The sequence below is a fragment of the Polypterus senegalus genome, chromosome 3, assembly GCF_016835505.1.
Source record: "Polypterus senegalus isolate Bchr_013 chromosome 3, ASM1683550v1, whole genome shotgun sequence".
NCBI lineage: Eukaryota > Metazoa > Chordata > Cladistia > Polypteriformes > Polypteridae > Polypterus > Polypterus senegalus.
The window spans coordinates 303,374,600-303,400,168 of record NC_053156.1 but is presented as its reverse complement, the minus strand read 5'-3'; the positions used below and the strand labels follow the sequence as shown (position 1 = coordinate 303,400,168).

Genomic DNA, 25,569 nt, shown 5'->3' with positions numbered 1-25,569 from the left:
ATGTTCACCCAACACACTTTTATTATACTAATATTTACAATAGTGACGTCAGTGCACTTCCCAGTGCCTCCAGCACCGTTCCCCCAAATGTCCAGGCCACACAGTCAATATGCCTCTCTCTTGGCCTCCTCCCATCCTCCTCTCCTGCTCCGTCCTCTTCCACCCGTCTTCCACCATCGACTGAAGGGAGGCGGCCCCTTAAATAGGAACCCGGATGGGCTCCAGCTGCTTCCTGGCACTCCTCCGCAGACACGCCCCCCAGCACTTCCTGGTGTGTCAGAAGTGCTGGGCTCCTGGGATATTCAGGCACCTGAATCAGGCACCAAGCCATTTACCCAAGGCCCCCAACATAACCAGGGCGGACGCCCCCTCGCGGTCTGGAGGAGGCACAAGCCCTCCTCCGGTCCTCCTGGGCGTCCCGGCCGAGGATGCCACAGTGCCCCACCGCTAGCGAAGATACATGGGTCCGAGCGGCACTTCCCGAAAGGGCAGCACGTTCCCAGAGAGGGTCCTACTACTGTATGTCCCCAGGGTCCAACACGGCTCCCTTGGACATCTTATTTCGGCACCCCCTCTGACGCCAACGCGCCCCTTTGGTCTGCGTCGCTCTCGCCCCCGCCGTCCCCGCCAGCAGGGGCACCATCGGCCTCCTGGTAGCCTCCTGGTGGGGAGCCCTCCCGCGGAGCGGCCCGTTCCAGGAGGGCAGGTCCCAAACGACGTCGGCTCCAGCGCTTGTCGGGGCTTCGAGCCTGTAAAAAGAGAAAAGGGAGGGCCAGAAGCACTGCCGGGATACTCACCCCTAGCGTCCTGTCGGTCTCTATACCGGCAGTGCTCACCCCCCCTATTGACAGCCCGCGACTTGCCTGGTTGGCTCCTCCGCCGCAGGTTCCATGCCCGTCTTCTTGGTGTTAGTGGAACCGCTCTCGCGGGCGGCTCATCCAGCCACCCAGGGGTTTCCCTCTGCCTCCGCAGAGGACAGCCCATCGCCGCGTCCCCTCCTATCGGAGGAACCGGCATTCACCCCTCGGTTCCTCCCTCTTCTCTTGGACGCCCCGACGGTCTGGGTCTGAGCATGGTGAAGGCTCAAATCCAGCCCTGTCTGCCTCCCTGCATAGCGACAGGAGACTGCCTCGGGCTTGGAGCGCAGGGCGCTAGGACCCAGGGCACTCAACAGCCCCTGTCCTGCCAGCCCCTGCGTACTCGCTCTCCTCGCTCCGCCGGCACTGCTGCATCCGCTGTTGGGGGATCGCTTACTTGTTGCCGGTCCTCCTTAACAAAGTCGCGGCTGTTTCCGGTGAATCCCCCCTCGTGCTTTACGGGGACGGCAAGATCTACCTTCCCCGTGGTGTTCTGTCGGCCAAAGGCTCCAGCGTCCCGCCGATCCCCGTCTCACACGGCGTCTCTCCCGACGCGACCTCCTTCCCTTTCAGCTGCTCCAACCGGGCGACGAGAACACCCAGCAACTGCAATAGAGGTGACTCCTTCGGCTCACGTTAAGCCGCCGGCGAAAACAGAGAGACAGACGACGGTGGGCTTACCTGTCGATCAGCCCCACTCATCATCTGCCTCCTGTGGGCCACTCCCTCTGGCCCAATCGGGTCTCTCCTCGGCCCGAGACTGGCGTTCTTTGGTCCCGCCTCTGTACTGTCATTGGCTGGCACACAAGACACACCGGCCAATCCCATGCCTGTCAGCGGGCGGGACATCCGGCCCGCGGCCATCTTGTCTCCCTTGCTCTGGGTGCAGTGATGTGCCTTCTGGCAGCTTCGCAGCTGCGGCGATTCCCCGAGCTGCAGCGGCTCCGACTCCGCAGCCTCCTCCGCTGCCGCCCTCGCGCTGTCGACAGCCTGTGGCCCGGCGTGCTCCTGTCATGGACGCAGATCTGGATCGTCCCTCCCTGTGGAAAACGAGGTAAGTATAACCCCGAAGGGCCGATTACGGCAGGGCAGGGCACTCACCTCCCGGATCCAGTCACTCCGTGGCCCCTGCCTCGGTGTGGCCTTCTGTGTCGCCACGCCGGCTGGGCCGTCCTTCGTGACGGCGCGTCTCTCGGAGCCCGCTGCACTCGGGCGACGCCCATTCTCCTTCCTCCGCACCCGGGGATGGCCATTCTGCGGTCCGGCGGCAGTCTCTGGGGTAAACCGCTCCCATGGGGTTGTGCACGGGCCACTCCCGCGGCGAGTGTGTGGGGTCCGCTGCTGCGCCGGGTCGTCCACAGAAATATTTTTTAATGCAGGTCCCCACCTTGACCCAGGTGGAGCATCTTGCCGACTACGCCACTGTGAACGTTGGCCCGCACACAGACAGACGGGCATCTTATGTTCACCCAACACACATTTATTATACTAATATGTTATGTTTATTTTTTATTGTGTCTTCTATTTTTCTATTCATTTTGTAAAGCACATTTTTTTGTATGAATATGTGCTATATAAATAAATGTTGATTGATTGATTGATTAATATTTACAATAGTGACGTTAGTGCACTTCCCAGTGCCTCCAGCACCGTTCCCCCAAATGTCCAGGCCACACAGTCAATATGCCTCTCTCTTGGCCGCCTCCCGTCTTCTCTCTAGCTCCGTCCTCTTCCACCCGACTTCCACCATCGACTGAAGGGAGGCGGCCCCCAAAAAACAGGAACCCGGATGGGCTCCAGCTGCTTCCTGGCACTCCTCCGTAGCCACGCCCCAGTGTGGCGGAAGTGCCGGCTGTGCACCCGGAAGCCGTCCGAGTGTCCCCTGTCGTCTTCCCCCCAGCACTTCCTGGTGTGTCGGAAGTTCTGGGCTCCAGGGATATTCAGGCACCGGGGCGCCGCCTGGCGGTGACCACGGGTCCCTACAGGGCTGGGCTTCCAAGCCCTTTACCCGAGGCCCCCAACATAACCAGGGCGGGCGCCCCCACGCGGTCTGGAGGAGGCACAAGCCCTCCTCCGGTCCTCCTGCTCCAGCCGGGATGCCACTATATATATATATATATATATATATATATATATATATATATATATATATATATATATATATATATATATCTGTATTTATATCTATATCTCTATGTATGTATGTATATATGTAGACTCAAACCGATTATGACAGCAGCAATCCATTTTCTGATGCAGCTAGACGGAAACAAGTTCGTGACGCTGCCACCAAATACACAAAACAATTACTTTGACAATCATGTTACGTTATTTTTAAAATGTTTCCTTTTCTTTTTCATAACTCCTTGAACACACGACTTCTCCTGCGAAGCGCGGGTATTTTGCTAGTTAATTAATAAGTGAATAAAGATAAATGGAGAAGAAAAAGAAAAAACAGAGAATGGGGAGAGAATCTGCTTCCTCGGTGCCTTAAGAGCTTATTCTAAAATGTTATTGATCAGACCCTGCCAGGTTTTGATAAAGTGTCATTTTGCTTGACTTTTCACTACATTCATAACGGCTAACACGGTACAACACCCCAGTACTGCACAGATCCTCTAAGTGAGAATTAGATTTTTTCCAATTTCAAATAATATAAAACATCAGTTACCCACCGACTTAAAATAAGTTAGTTAGGATTCTTCCAGATTAGCAAAATAAATCGATGTGCCAATAGTGTAGTGAAGGCCATTACAGTTTGTTTGTCCTTCTCCACTTTAAGCCCCTCTGTAAGCCCCCCAAACACAGCTGTTAGTAGGTTAGGTGGAATTGGGACACCAAGGCTCTCTGTAAGGCACTTCAAAACGTTGGTCCAGAATGATGTTAACTTGGTGCAGGCCCAAAACATGTGACCCAGTGAGGCTGGAGCTCGATTGCAGCGTTCACAGGTTGGCTCTCGCCCTGGAAACATTTTGGACAATTTTAAGCAAGACAGATGTGCTCGATATATAATTTTGAGTTGAATAATTGTACGCTTTGTGCTTATGGAGCTCGAGTGGATTCTCTGCATTGCTGCCTTCCACTCCTTTTCTGAGATGTTGAGTGAGAGACCCTTTTCCCAGTGTCCTCTCAGATCTTTGAAAGGGAGAGACTTTAAAATGGTTTTATATATTACAGATATGCTGTCTGAGTCCTCAAGACTGATTGATATTATAAGAGGTAGGTGGGAGGTGAGGGAAATCGGACAGGTTCTGTTTAATAAAGTTTCTAATTTGAAGGTAGTGAAAGAAATGTGTTGCTGGAAAGGCAAATTTGGAATGTAATTGTTTGTAGGATGTAAAGACGTTGTCTATGTAAAGATCTCTACAGAGATAAAAGATTCTCGATCTTTAAATGCTTCCTACATTGGTTCATATTCTGAGTGAGTGAAGCACAATTGGGTTGTCAGTATATTGGTGATAACTTACATTTATTGGGCCACAAAGAAGGGAATATAAAGAACTATTGCAGGATTTTACTTTTATTGCGGACCAGGCCTGTGTATGTTCATCTGTTTGTGTCCAGGTTTTTATAGTTTGTATGTTTGCTGCCCAGTAATAAAACTGAAAGTTAGGTAGAGCCATGCCACCTTCTGCCTTAGGTCTTTGTAGGGTCGCTCTTTGGATACGTGGATGTTTAAATAAATGAGGTTATGATTGAATCTGATTTCTTAAAGAACGATTTATTGATGTATATTGGAATGTTTTGAAATAAAAAGAGAAGTTTAGGGAGGATATTCATCTTAACAACGTTAATTCTTCCAGCTAAAGTGAGATGAAGAGTTGACCATCTATGCAAGTCTTGATTAATATTTTCCATACAGACGACAAAATTTTGTTGATAAAGAGCTTTATGTTTACTTGTGATGTTTACCTCGAGGTATTTAAACTGATCTGTGATGATAAAAGGGAACGTGTCCAATCTGATATTGTGTGCTTGAGAATTCACTGGGAAGAGTACACTTTTAGTCAAATTAATTCTGAGACCAGAGATCTTTTGAAATTCTGTAAGTGCTGTTAGGACTGCAGGCCCAGTACTGTATTTTGTGGGTCTGATATATACAGTACCATATCATCTGCATATAGAGAAACTTTCTGTTCAAATGCTTCTCTGATAATCCCCTTTATCTGATAAGCATTTCAACAGTGAACTGCCAGTGGCTTAATGGCGACTGCAAATAGCAGTGGTGACATGGGGCATCCTCGTCTGGTACCACGTTCTAGTTTAAAGTAGTCTGAATTAATGTTGTTAATACAAGCTGAAACCTCTGGATTGGTATACAGTAGTTTGATTCATGCACAAATGTTCGGGCCAAACCCAAATTTCTCTAATGTAGTGAAAAGGTATTTCCATTCAATCATGTCAAATGCTTTTCCTGCATCCAATGATAATAATATCTCAGGGGTGTTTGACTTTGTAGGTGAGTATATTACATTAAACAGGCGTCAGACTGGAAGCTAAGTGTCAGCCTTTAATAAATCCAGTTTGATCCTGTGATATTACTGAAGGCAGCACTTTCTCCATCCTTCTAGCTAGGACTTTGGAGAGTATCTTAACATCATTATTCAGAAGTGAAATTGGTCTGTACGATGCACATTGTAATAAGTCCTTATTTTGTTTAGGAAAGACGGTGAAATATCAAAGAGGGTCACTTAACTTGTCATTACTACCAAGAGACTTTTTTGAGATAACTGTGCTTAATCTTCACAGTGTCTTTGAATGGCGTTAACTATGAAAGGCGCTATATAATTGTATAGGTTCAAAGTTTGAACTTCAGCTCCATTGAGTCTCTGTGTAATGCTAAAGGAGGTCACTTTATGTGTCACTGCTCAGACTCCAATTTTAAGGAAGCAAATGAACTGAACATATGAAGTGCCTTGGAGTGGCTCTCACCATAAAAGGCGCTATATTAAATTACGAGGTGTGCCCTATTGACTGCCTGTATGATGTTTAAATGATGGCTAACTTCCCTTGTCATAACTCACGCTGTAATTACGAGGTGAAAGTTTCTCCTAAAGTCTGAAGCACCTTAGGGCAGTGCTCATATTTAATGGCGCTATATAGAATCGAAAAGCCACAGGTTTAATCCTCGCTACAAATACCTAAAGCAACCCTAAGTGAGTCAGTCCACTGCAGTCTAACAGTGCAAAAAATATTTAAATCAATTCCCATGAAGAGTCTTGTGATGTTTTTCAGCATTCAAGGCGCTATATAGTTTGTTTTTCATCTTTTTGCTTTCTCCTGGTGTCCCACTAAGATCTCTTGGCAGTGTTTTTGCTGTCCTCATAGGTCACGGCTGGCCTTGTAGCCCTGTGGCTCCTGTTGGGGACCTGTTGTTTTAGACCCTCGGCCCCTGCACATCGTCACTCCATGCGCCACGCTTCATTAGTGCCTGCTGCTTTATACATCATCCTTTCATTAATAGCTAAACGCTCGGGCAGGGCTGACTCATCGACTTTCACCCCTTGAAGTTGTGGGCCTGCTGGTCAGACTCTTCATTCCCCTGAACGGCATCTCAGATTGAAGACCTGCGCACAACACAACAAGAACTCCGATAATGGTGAGTAAACACACCGAGGGTCCTGAAAGTCCACTAATGGTCATCTGGGTAGAGCATCACTGAGCATGAGTGCCCTCCACCTCGCAGCACTTGTGGTTTGGTCTGGAAGTAGAATCTCATGTTGTGCTTTAGTAAAGTGTTTTTTTATAGTGCCTTTTCTCAAATGAACTGTAGAGCTGGCTGATGGCGGTCTCTTGTAACGTGAGGACACCTTCTTCTGAGGAGTCCAGGGTTAGGTGGTCTCGGCACTCTGGGCAGAATGATGAACACCCCCATTTATAGTGTCCATTACTTACTGCAGACTAAGATATTGTGCAGACCCCTTATTGTCCCCTTACTACAAACATTGATAGTGCAGAGTTAAGAGCCATAATTCGTAATGAGCACAATCCCCTCAAGATGAAACTGTGGTCTACAACCTCCTAGTTTAATAACCATTTGGGGGGATGGGGGGAGTTGGGGGTATGTATAGCAGACTGTACAGCGCTGAACCTCATTGGATTCTGCTGACTGCAAATGAAGGTACTGTGCAGATCTCCTTTTCTAGCCCCCCTTAGTACAAATGTTGAGAGTCAAGACCCATAATTTGTAATGAGCACAATCCCCCCTCAAGAAGAAACCGGGGTCTACAACCTCCTAGTTTAATAACCATTTTATTGTCCCCTTAGTACAAACTTTCAAACTTTGTGAGTGTAAAGTCAAGACCCTCAGATACCAGGGGTCACCCCCCTCAACCTCCTTCTTTAACAGCCATGGGTAGGTGTAGAACAGACTCTGCAGGGCAGGTCCCCATTGGCTCCCACCCCGAAGGGAGACCACTTTGGTGTACAATCCTGGTGACTGCGAATGAAGATACTGTGCAGACCCCTTTTATGGTCCCCTTTCTACTAACTTTTGAGAGTACGGACTGCAGACCCTCAGATGCATAGCGAGTACAGATACTGGGGTCCACAGACATTTTTACAGCCTGATTCCAGCCTCCTTTTGTGGCCTTCTGAGTGACCCTTGTATTAAAGGGGTACCATGGTGCAAACTCCAAATGCAGACAGTAGAATTCAGACACCTGAGTGGAGATAATGGAGACCCCACTCTGCACAAATCGCAGGAGGCAGACCCTCCAGAGATAGAGGTGGTCTGTCACACAAACTACTTCAGAGTGCAGGTGCCAGCAGGCAGATATTGGGGTACGACAGTGCAGATCTGCAGAAGTGGGCACCCCCTTAGTGCCAACCACCTTGCTTAACTGCAAATGGAGGTACCGTGCAGACCCCATGCCATCCTTGTACTATTCTCTTATTGACAACTCTTGAACCTGGGTGTCTAACCTCCAGTCCCTGGACCCTTTTAAAGCACCCTGTATTAAAATTCCAAACCTGTTACATAAGGCCTGCAATGACTGGTACCTTTTACAAATAGCCCCCAACTTTAATTGGCATTTCAGGCATTGATTGCATCCACATAGAATTTAGCAGATTATGTTTACCGTGGCATTAAAACACAACTCCAGCGCCCACTCCCATTTGTTTCAGACTGACCACTGGCACAGGGCTAACCTATGTAGGCTGAAGCCTGCCTGTGGAGTTTGTGGGCATGCTACCTGGAGTGAGGCAGGCTAGGGAAGGCCATGACCTGCCTTAGGGGGTCTTTAAGAGGCTACACACTGCTTTGCTATGTCTAGTGTGCTCAAATCCTAACATTTATTAATGTGACTTTGGATGATGAGGCATGACAGTGGCACAGTGGTAACACTGCTGCCACCCAAGAAGGAGAGCGGGGTTCAGGTGTCTGGTGCTGCCTGTGTGGAGTTGGGAAGATGGATGAATAGGTGGTCTCCTGTGATCTCTTCTTATCTGGGACCTTCCCATTGGGGCGCTTTCTGTTAAACTGGGGTTCCATCTACAGACCCGTTCTCTTTTTCCTACTGCTGGGTCAAGTCACACAGCAGTTTCATTGTTTTGGTGCCCCGTTCTGACCTGGGGGGGGGTCTGTTGACTTTCCAAAATGCAGATGTGAGATTGTGTGTGGGTCTTAACATATCATGGCTGCTGATGTGGAGTCCACGGTTTCTTTACACCCTAAGACAGAAAGTGAGTTTTGTGTGCAGATCTGAAGTCCCTTCCTTCTATGAATGACAACAATAACACACGTCATTCGTGCTTGTGTTGTCTGAGCCCACTTCTCAATTACAAACATGAACCAAAATGATAGACTTTGCTGCCCCCTGCTGACCTGGGTAATTCTCTTCATTACAGATGTGTTTTTGGGTCTGGCTAATGGCAGCCTCTGTTGACTTGGGCCATCTGTCCGTCCATCGATGTCTTTTATGAACCCACTTTAATACTTTGAATTCAAGTCACAAAATACTCTGCAGGGTGAGGCACTACAAACATTTCTTTATTGAAGTTGTCATTTTTTTGTGTGGCATATGGCACTCTTTATTGATGTGGGCCTTTGGTACACACACACCCTTCCATCATTGTATTGTCTGAGCCCTCTTTTAAATTATAAAGACAAACCCCATTACAGATTTTAGTGCCCCCGTTGACCTGGGCAGATTTCCTCGTCACAGAGAAGTGTAGTTTGTTGTGTTTTCAGACTGTAGTGTTTGTGTTTAGTTATTTATTTAACTCTTTGAGGGCTGAATATTTTTTCCAGTTTTCCAAAAAGCACACAAAGCAATAGTTTCACACAGAAGTCAATAGAAGACATCTTTTGCTGCATGTCACAGCTGCGGTTGGCACCCATTCGGTGACTCTGGCAGCAGCTCAATGACCAGCAGGAATATGTGATGCGCCAGCTGCCTGGCTGTCTTCACACAGCAGTAGTAGTGGTGGTCGCAGTGGGACACAATCTGGCTTGTCATCGTAAGAGGTGGTCCTCCCGGGTGAACGTTGGCATAGGTGCATTAGCTACACTGACATTTTCAGCACTACGATTAGCTGACGCTGGTCCCTTCACTTTCGTTTTTGATCACTTACATCAAAATCCGACAACTCAGAATTCGACTCACCGATACGATACGCAAAACGTCGTCCCACAGAGTATTTTGCTTTGCGCATTCGCTTTGGTCTCTCGTCAAGTGGCGATGCCATGTGAGGGGTTGTTTACTCTTTGCTACTCACGAACGAGAAGAAATCTCAGTCAAATCAACAGAGCTAACTTTAAAGAGAGTCGAACTAAAACATAACGACGGGCGAAATTCAGTCCTCTACCCATGAATTTCGACCAAAGTCAACATCCGCCCCGCAAGAGTTAATAAACTTCTGCAAGAATGGCATGGTGGCGCAGTGGGTAGTGCTGCTGCCTCGCAGTTAGGGGCCCTGAATTTGCTCCCCGGGCCCTACCTGTGTGGAGTTTGCATGTTCTCCCCGTGCCCGTGTGGGTTTCTTCCCGCAGTCCAAAGACATGCAGGTGAGGTGCGTTGGCGATTCTAAATTGTCCCGTGTGTATGCTTGGTGTGTGTGTGCCCTGTGGTGGGATGGCACCCTGCCTGAGGTTTGTTTCCTGCCTTGCTCCCTGTGTTGGCTGGGATTGGCTCCAGTAGACCCATGTGACCCTCTAGTTAGGATATAGCAGGTTGGATAATGGATAGATGGATGCATGGAAACTCCTGTCAGTCTGTCTGTCTGTCTATATTGTGCCATTCCTGTCTGCCTTCTCTATTATGCTGTTGTCTCTTTCCTGTCTCTGTGCAGTTGTGCTCATAAGTTTACATACCCTGGCAAAATCGGTGCAATATTGGTCATTGTTTTGAAAAATGTCAAGAATCCTGCAGAAAGCTTAGGGAGTGTGCTCAGGCGCAGTGTTGTGTGTGAACGAGTTCAGAAGAGCGCCTTCATTGAACGAGAACGGTGAACTTAACGTAACGTGAAGAACTGGAACGTGAGCGAGTTCAGTGTTAGGTGACATTCTGGGTCTGCTTTAGGTCCACATTAAACGTTTTGCCTTACCCCGTAATGTAGAGGTGGAGCCGAATACGGCATTCAGATAAGCACAAATAGTGGATTTTTACGAATATTTATTTCGTACGAATTTTTGTCAGATATTTGTATTTGGGGAAAAATAACGTAAAGTCAAATCAGCGCTGTCGGTTGTCACGAGCACATGGTGAAGCTCCACCTTCACTTTTAGGAAAACGTTGGACTTCGCGAGGCCACTTTATATTTTTCCCCGTTGGATATGCTATATGTGACGTGAATTTTGACCGGCAGCGTAATCTGGTTAGTTCAGCTACACGCTGGCTCCACAGTCACCCTTTGTGTCACATGGTTGGAAATAGAGCGGCCATTTAGATGTCTATCTATTTCATTTCGTTTTTGACCGGGAGGATATTAGCATATATGGTTCTACGTGTTTGTTGCAGGGTAGAACTTAATAAAGTGGATTTAAATAAAAAAGGCTTTCATAATTATTATATTTTATTCATGAACACTGTAGTAGCCTAATATAAGGCATGCAAAATACCGGCACTTCGCAGCAGAGAAGTAGTGTGTTAAAGAAGTTATGAAAAAGAAAAGGAAACATTTGAAAAATAACATAACATGATTGTCAATGTAATTGTCGTAGGCTTATTTTAGTATTGAGAGTGAATGTGATGATTGTAAAGAGTTTATTTTACGATTGTAAATGTCGTGTATGAGAGAGGCCCATTTTTAGGATGTAAGGATCTCTTTGTATACGACGACTCGGGCTGTAAAATGACCAAGCTGTCTGCTGAGCTCACTCTTGAGCATACAATGTACAGTCAGCCATGTGAGAAGCCATCTTGTGTCAAGTCAAAGGCGACCTTTTTTAGAGTCTGGCCCTGTGACTTATTTACTGTCATAGAGAAGCAGACCCTTACTGGAAATTGGAGGCGTTTGAATTGGAATGGGAGGTCAGAGGGTATGAGAGGGTCTCCCCTGAGCCAGTGCCAGTAAAGACAGTCACCTCAATGAGATGCTTGTGCAGGGATTTGATCTGAGGCCTGGTGCCGTTACAAAGTTTTAGTGCTTGTAAGTTTCGTAGTAACATCATTGGTGTGCTGACCATCAAAAGTAGAGTATGTGGAGGCCTGCCCAGAGGATTAAGAGTGTGAAGAAACTAAATGAAAAGGCAGGAAAATGTGACGCAAGGCCAATAATAACAGGCTTGAAGCGGTGGAGTAAAGAAGAAGGGAGCAGTGAGCATGACAAACAGCTGAGGAAAGCAAAGAAGAGAGTGAAGAGGCACCTGAGCCTGGGATGTCATTAATGTATATCGGTAGGGAGCCAACCACGTGGTAGGTGTGCGGAAAAAGGAAGGGGGACCGGAGGCGGCCCTTGTGCTCTTCAGTGAAGGTGCTGGAGTGGCCATCGGTGTCATTGAGCCACTTGATGCAAGGCAACCCAAGAAATTACGGGACATGGAGACTTTATGCCAGGAAGAATGGGCAGCTCTACCACCTGAGAAAGTCAAGGGCCTCATCCACAACTCTCACAAAAGACTGATACTCAGTCTTAACATTTTAGAACAGAAACCATCTTATTATTTTCATCATTACTATGTTTTGTTTAATGGTGGTGCTGTTCTGTAATGCCCTAAAGTTTGGATTCCAATGAAATGTGCCCGATCTTTAAAGTGTCCTATATAGCTTACAGATTCTGCCAGCGTATGTAAACTTACTAGAACAATTATATCTTTAATATAGTATTATATATATATATATATTTCTATATATTTAATATAGTGTTAATCGTATTTATTGAAGTCTTAACTATTTAGTGCCATTCATATCCATCTGTATAGTGCCATTTTCATCCATTAAGCAATATCTATCTATCTATCTATCTATCTATCTATCTATCTATCTATCTATCTATCTATCTATCCATCTGTCATATTATATAGTGTCTTTCACATCTATCTATCTATTATATAGTGCCTTTCATATCTATCTATCTATCTATCTATCTATCTATCTATCTATCTATCCTGTCATCCTGTCTGTGGAATCTCTGTCGGTTGACTGCTCTGGTCTGGGTGGGTGTGGTTGTGGGTTACGGCCGGCTCCGTTCCTCGGGCGTCTCTGTGAGTATTTGTATTTTTCTATCTTTTTTCTTCTTTTCTCTTAGCTATATTACCGTTGTAGAGTTTGTTGTCAGTTAAGGCACAGCTTTGGCATGTTTTTGGCCATGGCTGTGTCCAAAGAGTCAGTGCCGGGTTTATTGCCAAAGTTTTATGAGAATCTCTCCCACCACAATGGCGCTAAGATCTTGGCAGATCCGATGGCCTCTGTTGAGATGTGTGTGGAGGCAGTTGGGAGAGTAGTTGGATATAAAAATGTTCGCTCGGCATCGAGAATGAATAAATCGGTGATGGTTTTTGTAAATGAGGAATCCTTGGTGAATCAGTTGGTAGAGGGAGGGTTAGTTATAAGCAGAGCGCTTATCCTTGTTTTGCCTTTATCAACGGCAGCTAAAAAAGTAATTGTTTCAAATTTTCCTCCACTTTTAAAGAACGATGTTCTGGTAAATGAACTGAAGCGTTATGGCCAGATCGTTTCAGAATTAACAATGATTCCTCTTGGATGCAAACGGCATGAATTAAAACACGTTGTTTCATTTCGCAGACGAATATATATGATTCTAAACAACATGAACGACCATATCAATGTAGCCCTCCGATTTAAAGTGGATGGCAGTGACTATGTTGTGTTTGTCACGTCTAAATCCATGAAATGTTTCACTTGCGGCAGAGCAGGACACAAGGCCTCACAGTGTAAAACTGGATCAGTGGTATTTGCGGGTTCTCCAACTCACCCTGAGGAGAATTTAAATGAAGAGAACACTGAAGATAGTGAGCAGGAATCTGAGAGTGGTGAAGAGATTGAAAGTATGGATGAGTGTGAGACTGATATGAAGGAGTCGATGGCTGCAGCAGGTGTTATTTGTGATCAGCCCCTTAGTACTTTGGTGACGGCGGCTCCTGAGAAGAGTCTGCTTCAGAGTATTACAGATATGCCGGCCAAGGCCGGTGGGTCAGCTGATCGCCTATCAGTCAGCCCTGAGCTCCGCGAGCCGGCAAAGAGCACACCGACTGAAATTCACGAGAGAAATTCATGAGATGAACGGCACTGGGGTGGTGGCAGTAGCAGTTTGCTCGGGAGAAGTTGTGCCACTGGTCCCGGCTGTAAATGAGCCTCAGATCACTAATAAGATTGTTGAAGTGAACATTTATGATCACAGTCTCCTGCCGGAGAGCTCATTGAAGGGTGCTGCTGAGGGGCAGAGATGTGAGAGAGCCGAGACTGACGGCGGAGTGGCCGCTGTGGTGAGCGGCAGTGCAGCGGTGTGTGAAGGAGTGAGTGCGAGCAATGAACCCGTTAAAGTTTCCACTCGAAAAAGGAAGGAACAATCAACGGATAGAGGACAGGCCTTGTGTCAGATCAGTCATCTAAAGAACATAGCGAGTGTGTGACAAACCAAAGTGACATCGCAAACGAGTTAAGGGACAATGTGGAGGATGAGAGTGGCATTGACACCTCTCAGTATCTGCTAAGAGGCAGTTATAGCACTGGCAGTATTAGGACTTTTGTGGAGTTTATTGATGGCAAGAAAGGAGAGAAGGTTGAAGATCACTTTCCAGATCTGCTGTTATTTCTCGTGTCTGCACTAAAGTTATGCGTGAAGCAGTTCAGTTAGGTATGGAGCAAAAGGAAGCAACCCGTTTAAAGTATGTTATCAGTAAAGTGCGCAAGTCACTCAGCCCAAAATAATGGCGTGTCTCTTTAGTCGGCTCATTTGTTTGGTGTCCTGTTTTTTTACTGTGGACTCCCATTGGCTTTTCTTCCAGGCAGTCACTTCACATTGGGAGTTTGAATGTTAATGGCTGTAGAGGAGGGACAAAGAGGGCTGTGGTTTTTAGCTTTTTAGAACAGAAATCTCTGCATGTCAGCCTGCTCCAGGAGACCCATTCTGACCTTCAGAATCAACCAGACTGGCTACGAGAATGGGTGGGGGGGTCAGGTTTTTCTTAGCCATGGTTCAAGTCTTAGTGCCGGGGTGGCCTTATTGTTCTCCAAATCTGTGCAATTCCAGGTCACTGCCATCAGTGAGGTGGTGGCTGGACGATTGCTGGTGGTTCAGGTCAAAGACGGGGATCAGGATGTGGTGTTCATTAACGTCTGTGCCCCTACCAACGGGAGAGAAAGGATTTGTTTTTTCTGAATCGTTAAGAAAGGTGGTCGATTCCTTTGTTAATGGCGAGTTGGTGCTGGTGGCTGGTGATTTTAATTGCAGTTAATTACATGTTGGATCGCAATGGCATTGAACCTCATCCTGCCTCTGCTCAAGTCCTAGCAGCTCTTTTAAAACGGGCCGATCTCGTGGATGTCTGGCGTCATAAATTCCCATCAGACAGACAGTACACCTGGGTGAAGGGATGGGATAGAAATATTTCTATGGCTCGATTAGATCGCTTTTACTGTCCTTGTCACAATCTGAACACTGTCACTTCTGCCTCTGTCTCTCCTGTTGGCTTTTCTGACCATTCTTTGGTGGGGTTGAAAGTTGTCATCCCTAAAAAGAAACCTTTTTTCAAAACCTTCTGGTATTTCAACATTTCACTACTAGAAGATGCCCATTTTGTCAAATGTTTTGAATTTTTCTGGAAGCAATGGACTAATACCAAATCTAGATTTGTTTCACTGAAACAATGGTGGGACGTTTCGAAAGTTCAGATAGGGGCTTTTTGCCAACAATACACACAGGAAGTCACTCGAAAGTTACTGGTGAACATGGCAGCCTTAGAAGAAGAGATTTTGAAACTGCAGGATGTTTTACAAAAGGGATTTAATGAGGAGATATTTTCTGCTCTAATATCTAAAAAGCGTTCCCTTGCTTATCTTTTGGATTTACGTGCACAAGGGGCTCTGGTGAGATCACGTTTTCAAAATATAAATCATTTGGATGTACCTACAATTTTTTTTCTTTGGGTTGGAGAAGAAAGAAGCCCAAAGCAAACTGATTCACATGCTGCACGACGCAGAGGGGAGAGAACTGAGCACCACTGAAGACATCCGAGACTCTGCTGTTTCTTTTTATACAAATTTATTTAATGACGATTCTATTGATTATTCGGCAATGACTGATTTTCTCAATGAACTTCCAAGGATCCCAAATGATTTTAACCTAAAACTGGACTCTGAAATAACTTCTCAGGAAATGTTAGATTCATTCTCCCATCTTAACACAGGAAAGTCTCAAGGGTTTGATGGCCTTCCCATTGAGTTCTACAGACAGTTTTGGCCTTTACTGGGGGCTGACGTGCATGCAGTGTTCATGGAAAGCTTAAGAGATGGGGAGCTACCTCTGAGCTGCAGAAGAGCGGTGATCACTCTGTGTATTATTGTGGTATTTCCCTCTACTTGCCCTTTACCTGTTTCCTCAAGGGTAAGTGTTCTCATCAAGTTCGGTATCAGGTTGGTCAACTGTTGCACTTTAAGATGAACACACACATACATAGCTATACGTATACACACAGACCCTAACCACAACAGTGTCCCATGAATGACACACACGCTCATCAACTTTTAGCACTTTAAACAATACAATACAATACAATACAATTTATTTTTTATAGACCAAAATCACACAAGAAGTGCCACAATGGGCTTTAACAGGCCCTGCCTCTTGACAGCCTCCCAGCCTTGACTCTCTAAGAAGACAAGAAAAAACTCCAATAAAAAACCCTTGTGGGGAAAAAAAATAGAAGAAACCTCGGGAAAGGCGGTTTAAAGAGAGACCCCGTCCGGGTAGTGGGTGCAGTAGGTGTCAAAAGAAGGGGGTCAATACAATACAATACAATACAATACACAGAACAGAACAAATCGTCAATACAGCATAAAAATAAAAATTTTAGAAGTAGAATTTAACAGTAGGTCCTGGAGACCTCATCCATCAAGCTGCCTCCCCCATTTGGCCATTCCATGGCTGAAACAGTGCTTGGCCAGCCAATCTGATGAAAGGATCCCTCTTTCCCATGATTCATGCGATCCTCCATCAGGGATGACTTTACCTTAGGCAGGCAAACAACTTGGCAGGTGGGCGTGGCACCAATGCCACATTTAGTACCGAGAAGAAACAGAATAGGTGAGGGTTAGTATTCTAATTATAACTATCATGTTACTTATGTTTTAGTGCTAATGACTAACAACAGAGATGCAGTCTGTACAGTTAATCAGCAGCTCTAGTCAGGATATGCTAAACTGAAGTAGTGAGTCTTCAGCCGGGATTTAAAGGCTGAGACCGAAGGGGCATCTCTTATAGAAGCAGGAAGACCATTCCACAGTTTAGGGGCCCTGTAACTAAAAGCTCGACCTCCCACTGTTATTTTATTAATCCTTGGAATCCTAAGCAGACCGGCATCTTGAGATCTTAATGTGGCTCAGGTTTGTAAGTCATGATAAGTTCAGACAAGTAAGCCGGACCTTGGCCATTTAATGCTTTATATGTTTTTGAAATCTGCCCTAAACTTAACTGGGAGCCAGTGTAAAGATTTAAGAACTGGAGTTATGTGTTCGAATTTTCTTGTTCTTGTAATAATTCTTGCAGCAGCATTTTGGATTAACTGGAGGCTGTATAAAGAACAGTTTGAACAGCCAGTGAACACCGCATTGCAGTAGTCAATCCTACTAGAGATAAATGCATGAATTAATTTCTCAGAATCCTGTTTATTTAGAAAGCGCCTTAATTTCCTAACATTTTTAAGATGGAAGAAACATGTTTTGGACAACTTTGTAATATGTGCTTTAAATGACATGCTAGAGTCAAAGATAACTCCTAGATTGCGGGCTGATTCAGTAAAATTAATTGGGATTCCAACTGAGTTAAATGACGACAAAATATTGCTGTGATCAGCGTCATTCCCTCCAACAATTAACATCTCTGTTTTATCTGTATTTAAAGACAAGTAGTTCTCATTCATCCATTCCTTTAATTCACTAACACAACTAATTAAAGACAACATCGAGAAACTTCATTTGATTTAAATGAAAGGTATAACTGGGTGTCATCTGCATACAGTGAAAATTAACATTATGTTTCCTAATGAGAGATCCCAGTGGAAGCATGTAAAGTGAAAACAGTAAAGGTCCCAGTACTGAGCCCTGCGGACACCATATTGAACTTCTGTGTATAATGATGGAGTCCTGTCAGCACATTTCTGTACGTATTGGAATCGATTTGATAAATAAGAACTGAACCAAGCGAGCACGCGGCCTGTAAGCCCAACATCGTTTTCTAGCCTGTGCAGTAAAATAGAATGGTCAATGGTGTCAAATGCTGCACTTAAGTCCAACAACATAATTACAGTGGAGTTTCCTTCATCAGAGGATATCAGAATGTCATTTACAACCCGTGTTAGTGCGTTTCTGTACTATGACCAGTGCGAAACCAGACTGGAATTTCTCAAATAAATTGTAATGTGTAAGGTGTGACTGAAGCTGACTGGCAACTACTTTTTCTAGTATTTTAGAGAGAAACGGTAAATTTGAAATAGGCCTATATTTATTTAGTATGTGTGGGTCTAGGTCTGACTTTTTAAGTAATGGTTTAATGACTGACACTTTTAGTGCATCAGGTACGGTGCCATGCAGTAATGAACTATTGATAACGGTTAGAATAGGCTGCAAGAACATCCATTGCACTTTTTACTAGTTTTGTTGGCACTGGATCAGGGAACAAGTAGTGGGCTTCATTTTAGAAATTAAAATTAAGACTTCCTGCTCAGTTACAGGATTAAAATGACTAAAGTGCGGAATGCAATGTGCGGCAGGGTCTGCTAAGCTAGTATTTGGTTTGTACTGTGATGCGGAGATCTGGGATCTTATATTTTTAATTTTCTCATTGAAGAAGTTCATAAAGTCTGTACTGCTAATATCTGTTGGTATTTTGCACTGTTGATCTGAATTCCCATTTGTTAATTTAGCCACTGTTCTAAACAGTACCCGAGGATTTTTATTATTGCTATCTATTAATGTAGAATAGTATTCTGAGTGAGCTTTAAAGAGAGCTTTTTTATATTTATTAACACTCTCTGTCCATGCAATTTGAAAGACATGTAGCTTTGATGTTCTCCATCTGCGCTCCAGTTTTCGACACTGTTTTAATCTGTGAGTGCATTGGCAAGGGCAGGACTAAGTCGAATGTAATTAAGTAGTGATCGGAAATAACTTAATTTAATGGAGTAATATTTAAATTTTGAATTTCAACTTTGTAAGTTATAATTAAATCTAATGTGTGGTTATGATTATGAGTTGGGCCTTTGACAATCTGACAAATTCCTACTGAATTTAACAAATAAGTAAAACATTTGCTGAAAGTGTCAGTTTCCTCATCAATGTGTACATTAAAATCCCCCATCAGTACTACGAGATCATAATTTATAGCCAAATCAGATAGAAAGTTGCTAAATTCAGTCATGAACAATGAATATGGCCCCGGTGGTCTGTAGACTAGCACTATAATTGTTTTAATATTTAAAATGAATGCCTCAAAGGATGTAAAGTTGCCTAAATTTTTAGAAGTGATTTGCATTTTGTTACAATGAATTATTCCAAGGCCTCCAGAATCTCTAGACTTATGAAGGAACGAGTATCCATCTGGTGACGCCTCAGCTAGGGGAACAGTGTCACATTTACTAAGCCAGGTTTCAGTGAGAAGACACAGATCAGATTTTGTACTTAATATAATATCATTTACCAAAACAATGTTATTGCCAAGAGAGATAATGTTCAATAAGCAGCATTTAAAACTGCATGGTTCTTTCTGAACTGCTGATATATTTTTTGTTTTAATTTGAAGTAAATTTCTATTACAGATGCCCCTGGTGGAGGGTCTGGTTTTATCTCTTGGCCTAATTATACACCTTATTTTTTGGTTATCAATTAATTTAAGGTTTGTATCAAGACTAAATTTACTGGATGCCCCACAACAGGGATTATGGGTAACAGCTTCAGGAAAATAACAGGTGGGATAAACAACAGCCTGTGATTTACAATCACATGACTGCAACAACACAAGTGCTTTAGGAATAACACAACCTGTCACTCAGCACTTCAGGAGACTTACTTATTATCGGCACGAACAACATACAATGTTTTAGTGATATCTCAGACCTAAATATTACTTTTGGTCTACAAGAATACATTTCAACATACAAAGACTCAGCACTCTTGACTATAGGCCATTTATCAGCCAAGAATACCTTCTTCACGTCCTGTTCCAACTATTGAGTGGCGCTTCTCACTCTCAGCCAAAATAAACCCCGCAGCACAGAAATAATGGCAAAAGTCCGACTGCACGAGGTGCTCAAATAAATCTAACTTATTACTTCAATCACTCTAAACATTAAGACAAAGCATAGAAAGTTAAATGCAGGATGGAATTTATTACACGAATAATACTAATACCACTGGAACAAAGAATAGTAGAAAATTGGTACTGATAGGAAAGTCTGAATGTATATAGTCTTTAGGAAAAGCTTACAAAAAAGTTACAGATGACAAGGATGAATGTCCCAGGGAGGCGTTTGATTTGGCAATCGATGTTCATGATGCCTTTTTGACGACCAGTGCCGTCTTTGTCTGTTCCTCTTCTTCTCCTTCTTCTTCTCCCTCTTCTTCTTCTCTGTCTGACGTTGCTTTCAAAGTGAGGCATATTTATTATGAAATGTCATGCCATGGTTTCACAACACATGCACCTGATTGGCTGGCTGTCAATGTGATTCATGAATTTTGCTCAAACTCTTTCCCAGATAATAAAGTTCTTTGATATTGCCTCATGTCCGTCTTTCCCACGCTGTAAACCAAATTGTTGTCCCAAATGTCCATCCATAAAGCAATCAATAGCCTGAGGTGTCAGCTCAGTCTTCCTTTCCCAGCTTATAAAGTAATTGAGCCTCCGGCATTTCTTCCTTTCAATGTTGAAACAGCTGTTTTAAAAGTGAGGTGTAAGGGTCTCTCCCCTAACCTGATTTGATTTGTCTTAAATGTAATTCATCTGTTGTTTTGTCCCGAGCAAAATATAATGGAAACCAAAATGTACAGATTTTATACACCATAGCACTCTGCTTCCAAAAAAGGGAGATCTGTGCCAAGTAAAGAACTGGCGTCCCGTTAGTCTGCTCTCGACAGACTATAAGATTTTCTCCAGGACTTTGGCAAGCCGTCTGAGGACTGTAATGAGTTTGGTGGTTAATTCTTGTCAAGCTTACTGTGTACCTGACCACTCAATTTTTGATAACATTTTCTTCATGCGTGATGTGATTGCAGCGTCCAAAATGTATGGCGTCGATCTGGGAATTGTATCTATTGATCAGGAGAAGGCTTTTGATAGAGCTGATCACAGATATTTGTTTAACACGTTGAAATGCTTTGGGTTTTGTGAAGAATTTTATCAAAATGATCAGCCTCTTGTATACCAAGTTTTTGGTATTTTAAAGATTAATGGCACATTGAGTGCCCCTTTCCTGGTCAAGAGGGGGATTCGACAGGGGTGCGCCTTATCAGGGATGTTGTACTCTTTGTCCTTTATCAGATTATTTAGAGACTGCAGGGTGTGGACCTCCCTTCTCGCCCAATGGTCACTGCCAGATGTTTGGCCTATGCAGATGACGTGTCCATATTTATCAAATCTGACCATGATGTCGATGTGGTAGTTTCGTGCCAAACACCATTTGAAAGCATCTCTTCAGCTAAACTCACCTGGGCTAAGAGCAATGCTCTCCTACTCGGCTCTTGGGTTGAACGTCCATCACCAAAGCTTCCTGCAAATCTGACCTGGAACAGGAAGTGTTTTCGTTACCTTGGGGTGATGTTGGGAGGTGAAGGACTGGATGAGAGTAATTGGGATGGCATTTTGGATCAAGTCAGTGCTCGACTGAACAAACGGAGATGGATTGTGGCCAAACTGTCTTTTAGGGAGAGAGTAATTGTGGTGAGCAACTTAGTTGCACTGATGCTTTGACATAAACGTATGTGTGGAGATCCTCCTCCAGGGATGTTACATAAGATCCAAAAATTGTTGGTTGATTTTTTTTTGGGATGGTCTGCATTGGCTGCGACAGAGTGTGCTGTTTCTACCAGTGGAACAAGGAGGTCAGGGACACATTGATGTGCCATCAGAGGTGGCAGGCTTTCGACTACTGGTAATTCAAAAGCTTTTTTTTTTGGTACTCACCATCTGATTTGGAGAGATTTGGCACTTCATTTCTTTTTTCGAGTTAGGGATTATGGATTTGACAAGCAGCTTTTGGTAATGGAAATTAATGACATGGACCTTTCAGTGTTACCCAAATTTTATAGGGGTGCTTTATTGACCTGGCATCCTGTTTTTAAAAGACATTTCAGTACATCAGGTTGGTTGCACGATGAGCCTTTGATTTTTAACTCGCTGTTCTCGTGCTCTCAACTGAGGAGGTTGATGAGAAGGAGCAACAGACATTTGTGGAGCCTTCAGTTTTGGCTTTAAGTTTAGGTGTGAAGTCAGAGCAGATGATCGAGGGCTTTCTGTCTTCTGTGGCCAAAGAACATCACAGACTTCAAGACTCCATCAGCACCACCAGCACAGATCTACAGGTCAGTCCTGCTGTTGATGTCAACTCCATCCCCAAAAACTCGATTATCACAATTGACAAAGGAAATGTGGTGTCATTAATGTGTCTGTCAAAGAAAGAACTTTATCAATATTGTGTGAAAGTCATTCATTTTCTTTCTCTGAAGACAATCATTGATTCACAATGGAGGGAACATTTAGGGGTAGTAGGTGGGAGGGTGCCAGCCTGGAGGGAGCTGGACAAGCCTACGAGCCACAAAAGGACAGCCGACCTCCAATGGAGTATTGGGCACGGCATCATAGCCACAAACTCCTTTTTAAAAAGAATCAAACTTACAGAGGAGGACAGATGGGAGTCTTGTGGGCAAAGGAAACCGTTCTTCATCTGTTTGCATCATGCGTAACATTAGGAGTGTTTTTCAAGTTTTTAACTGATTTATGTGAAAAGCTAAGATCAGATTTGAATATTGTGATGTTTATTTATGGGGCCGCGTATAATAAGAGCAGCAGGCACAGGACACAGTTGATGAACTTTATGCTGGGTGAAGCAAAACTAGCAATTTTAAAAAGTAGGAAAAATAAACAATGTGGGAAGGGAACTGTGAACATCCAATTACTGTTTAGGCTGAATATTCACTCGAGAATTAAACTGGAATTTACTTTCTATAAACTAATTCACAAAATGAACATTTAGAGGATGTGTGGTGTACTAAAGGGGTACTGTGTGCTGTTGAGGAGGGAGAAGTGAAATTCAATTTATAACTCATTGGAAAATGTAAGTTATTTGTTGCAAGTGATACTTTGTGAAACAACACTGGGAATTGGGGATGACTGGGCCTTAGTTGTATTTATTATGAACATAAATGAGGAGGGAACTGGGGGGGGAGAAAATATCAAATATTTACATGATAACTGAGTGTGGGGTGACACGGGGTTAATAGGGACTGAATATTGGGTGTTGTTTCATTACTTTGTATTGGTTATTTATAATACTTAATATATCTTCTATCTACTATCTGTAATAGAGAGCCTTTCACTCTATCTATCTATCTATCTATCTATCTATCTATCTATCTATCTATCTATCTATCTATCTATCTATCTATATTATATAGTGCCTTTCTATCTCTCTATCTATCTATCTATCTATCTATCTATCTATCATATAGAGCTATCTCTATCTATCTATCTATCTATCATCTATCTATCTATCTATCTATCTATCTATCTATCTATCTATCTATCTATCTATCATATTATATAGTGCCTTTCATTTCTATCTATCTATCTATCTATCTATCTATCTATCTATCTATCTATCTATCTATCTATCTATCATATTATATAGTGCCTTTCATTATCTATCTATCTATCTATCTATCTATCTATCTATCTATCTATCTATCTATCATATTATATAGTATCTATCTATCTATCTATCTATCTATCTATCTATCTATCTATCTGTAATATAGTGCCTTTCACTTTGTCTATCTATCTATCTATCTATCTATCTATCTATCTATCTATCTATCTATCTATCTATCTATCATATTATATAGTGCCTTTCATTTCTATCTATCTATCTATCTATCTATCTATCTATCTATCTGTAATATAGAGCCTTTCACTCTATCTATCTATCTATCTATCTATCTATCTATCTATCTATCTATCTATCTATCTATCTATCTATCTATCATATTATATAGTGCCTTTCATTTCTATCTATCTATCTATCTATCTATCTATCTATCTATCATATTATATAGTGCCTTTCACTCTATCTATCTATCTATCTATCTATCTATCTATCTATCTATCTATCTATCTATCTATCTATCATATTATATAGTGCCTTTCATTTCTATCTATCTGTCATTCCCTAGTGACACTTTCCCACTGTTAGGGGTCACAGGGCATGCCTCACATAATAACAGATGGGCAGCTGGCATCTCAGGTTGTTGCCTTTCTTTTAGCTCCACCATGATGTCTGATCATCCTTTCCAGCGTGGTGGTCTCTCTCTGCTGTGATGCTGCCATCTTTTCCATGTTGCTGTTGTTTTAATTTTTCTCCCTCACAAACCTTTGCCTGCGTTTTTTTTTTTGTGGTAGGCAGCGACCCATGAGACTTTGTGCCAGGTCTCTGCCAATCAGACCTCTGGCCTTGCCCACCTTCATGGTAACTGGCCCAGCGCAGCTCAGGTTTAATTGAATACGTTGATATTAAAAGCGTGTGACTGCGGTGCAGAGGCAGGCTGGTTTGAAATAAATGCTTCTTTCTTTTGGTATTGGTGCCCAAGCTCTGCTGGCGTGCTGGCTCTGCTAAGTTTGCACTCCTCCACTGGCCCTGATTCACTGGGCCTTATTGCTTAGCCGTTCCCTTGGGCACTCTGGAGGCTGACAGGCAGATCGGATTTAATCAGGACCATCTGTGATAGAAATGACCGTAACAAAAGAGCCGGTCTCGGTTTAATTCTTTTCTTCTTCTTTTTGATTTCAGATGCAAGGAATTGCAGGTTATCAGTTCCACAACTGGGCCCAGACGTACAACTCCAGCCCTGAACTCTTCTTTCAGCCAGCCAATGCTGAGGAGGTCAAACAGGTAGGAAGTCAATGGGGATGGCCGAGACCCTCGGTTACACGCTTTACATTTATTTACATTAAATTGAATTTCCAGGTCCCTCTGTATTGACTGAATGAATTGTAGATTATCTTTCATTGCACCTAGTTTAGTATTCTCTGCGAATTTGGCTTTTGTATTTTCTTGTCCAGGTCGTTTATGTAGATTAAAGAGATCAGCAACACTTACCCCTGATGGATGTCACTTCTAACATTACTTAATTCCATAACATTTTGTTTCCAGCGTTTAAGGGAATTTTCCACCCATCGACATGCTGCAACATGGACTCCCACTTGTTGAAAATACGAGTCACAAACCTAACAAGCAGCATTTAAAAACCCCCTTAAAGTCTGGAAGAAGCAGGCCAAGACATTCATCTGCCTGCCCAGATATGGCAATAACCTCGGGCAGGCTGCCCCCAACTACTACCTGCAGACGTCGGCCTAAGCAGGCCCAAAATAGGCAACTGGCTTTTAAAATCTATCATACAATGAAATCACAAAATATACCAAAAATGTCTTAAAAGGGAGAGGGGAAAGTGCAAAACTCTGTTTGCTGACACAAGCCAAACAATGTATGTTTATTAACAAAAATGAGGAAAAAGCAAAAAACGAGCAAAAGGCAATCTGAGGTGAATACATCCCAATACACAGTCCCGAGAACAAGCAGCAAAATCTAATAAACCAGAAATTATAAGAAAAGCAACGGTCACCAAGGCATTCGATGGAGTTGTCAAAGGAACTGAAACAAGATGGCTGATTTCTGGGTTATGAGTTCACGAGGCAGGACAGACACGGAAGTGAAGTGAAGTCAGAGATGGAGTGCCAGTCAATCTTGTGTTCTACAACAACAACAACAACATGTATTTCTGTCACACATTTTCATACAAATAATGGAGCTCAAAGTGCTTTACACGAT

The 25,569-nt window shown here is 43.5% G+C and overlaps 1 protein-coding gene across 1 annotated transcript in view; it reads left to right on the top strand.

The window, feature by feature from the left end:
- The first annotated feature begins 6,405 nt into the window (after window positions 1–6,405).
- LOC120526381 (L-gulonolactone oxidase-like) overlaps window positions 6,406–25,569 on the top strand; it is a 226,483-nt gene continuing 207,319 nt past the window's right edge. The window contains exons 1-2 of the mRNA XM_039749519.1: window positions 6,406–6,456; window positions 24,532–24,633. Coding sequence (XP_039605453.1) covers window positions 6,454–6,456; window positions 24,532–24,633 — 105 coding nt within the window. The 5' untranslated portion in view covers window positions 6,406–6,453. The remainder of the gene's footprint in view (window positions 6,457–24,531; window positions 24,634–25,569) is intronic.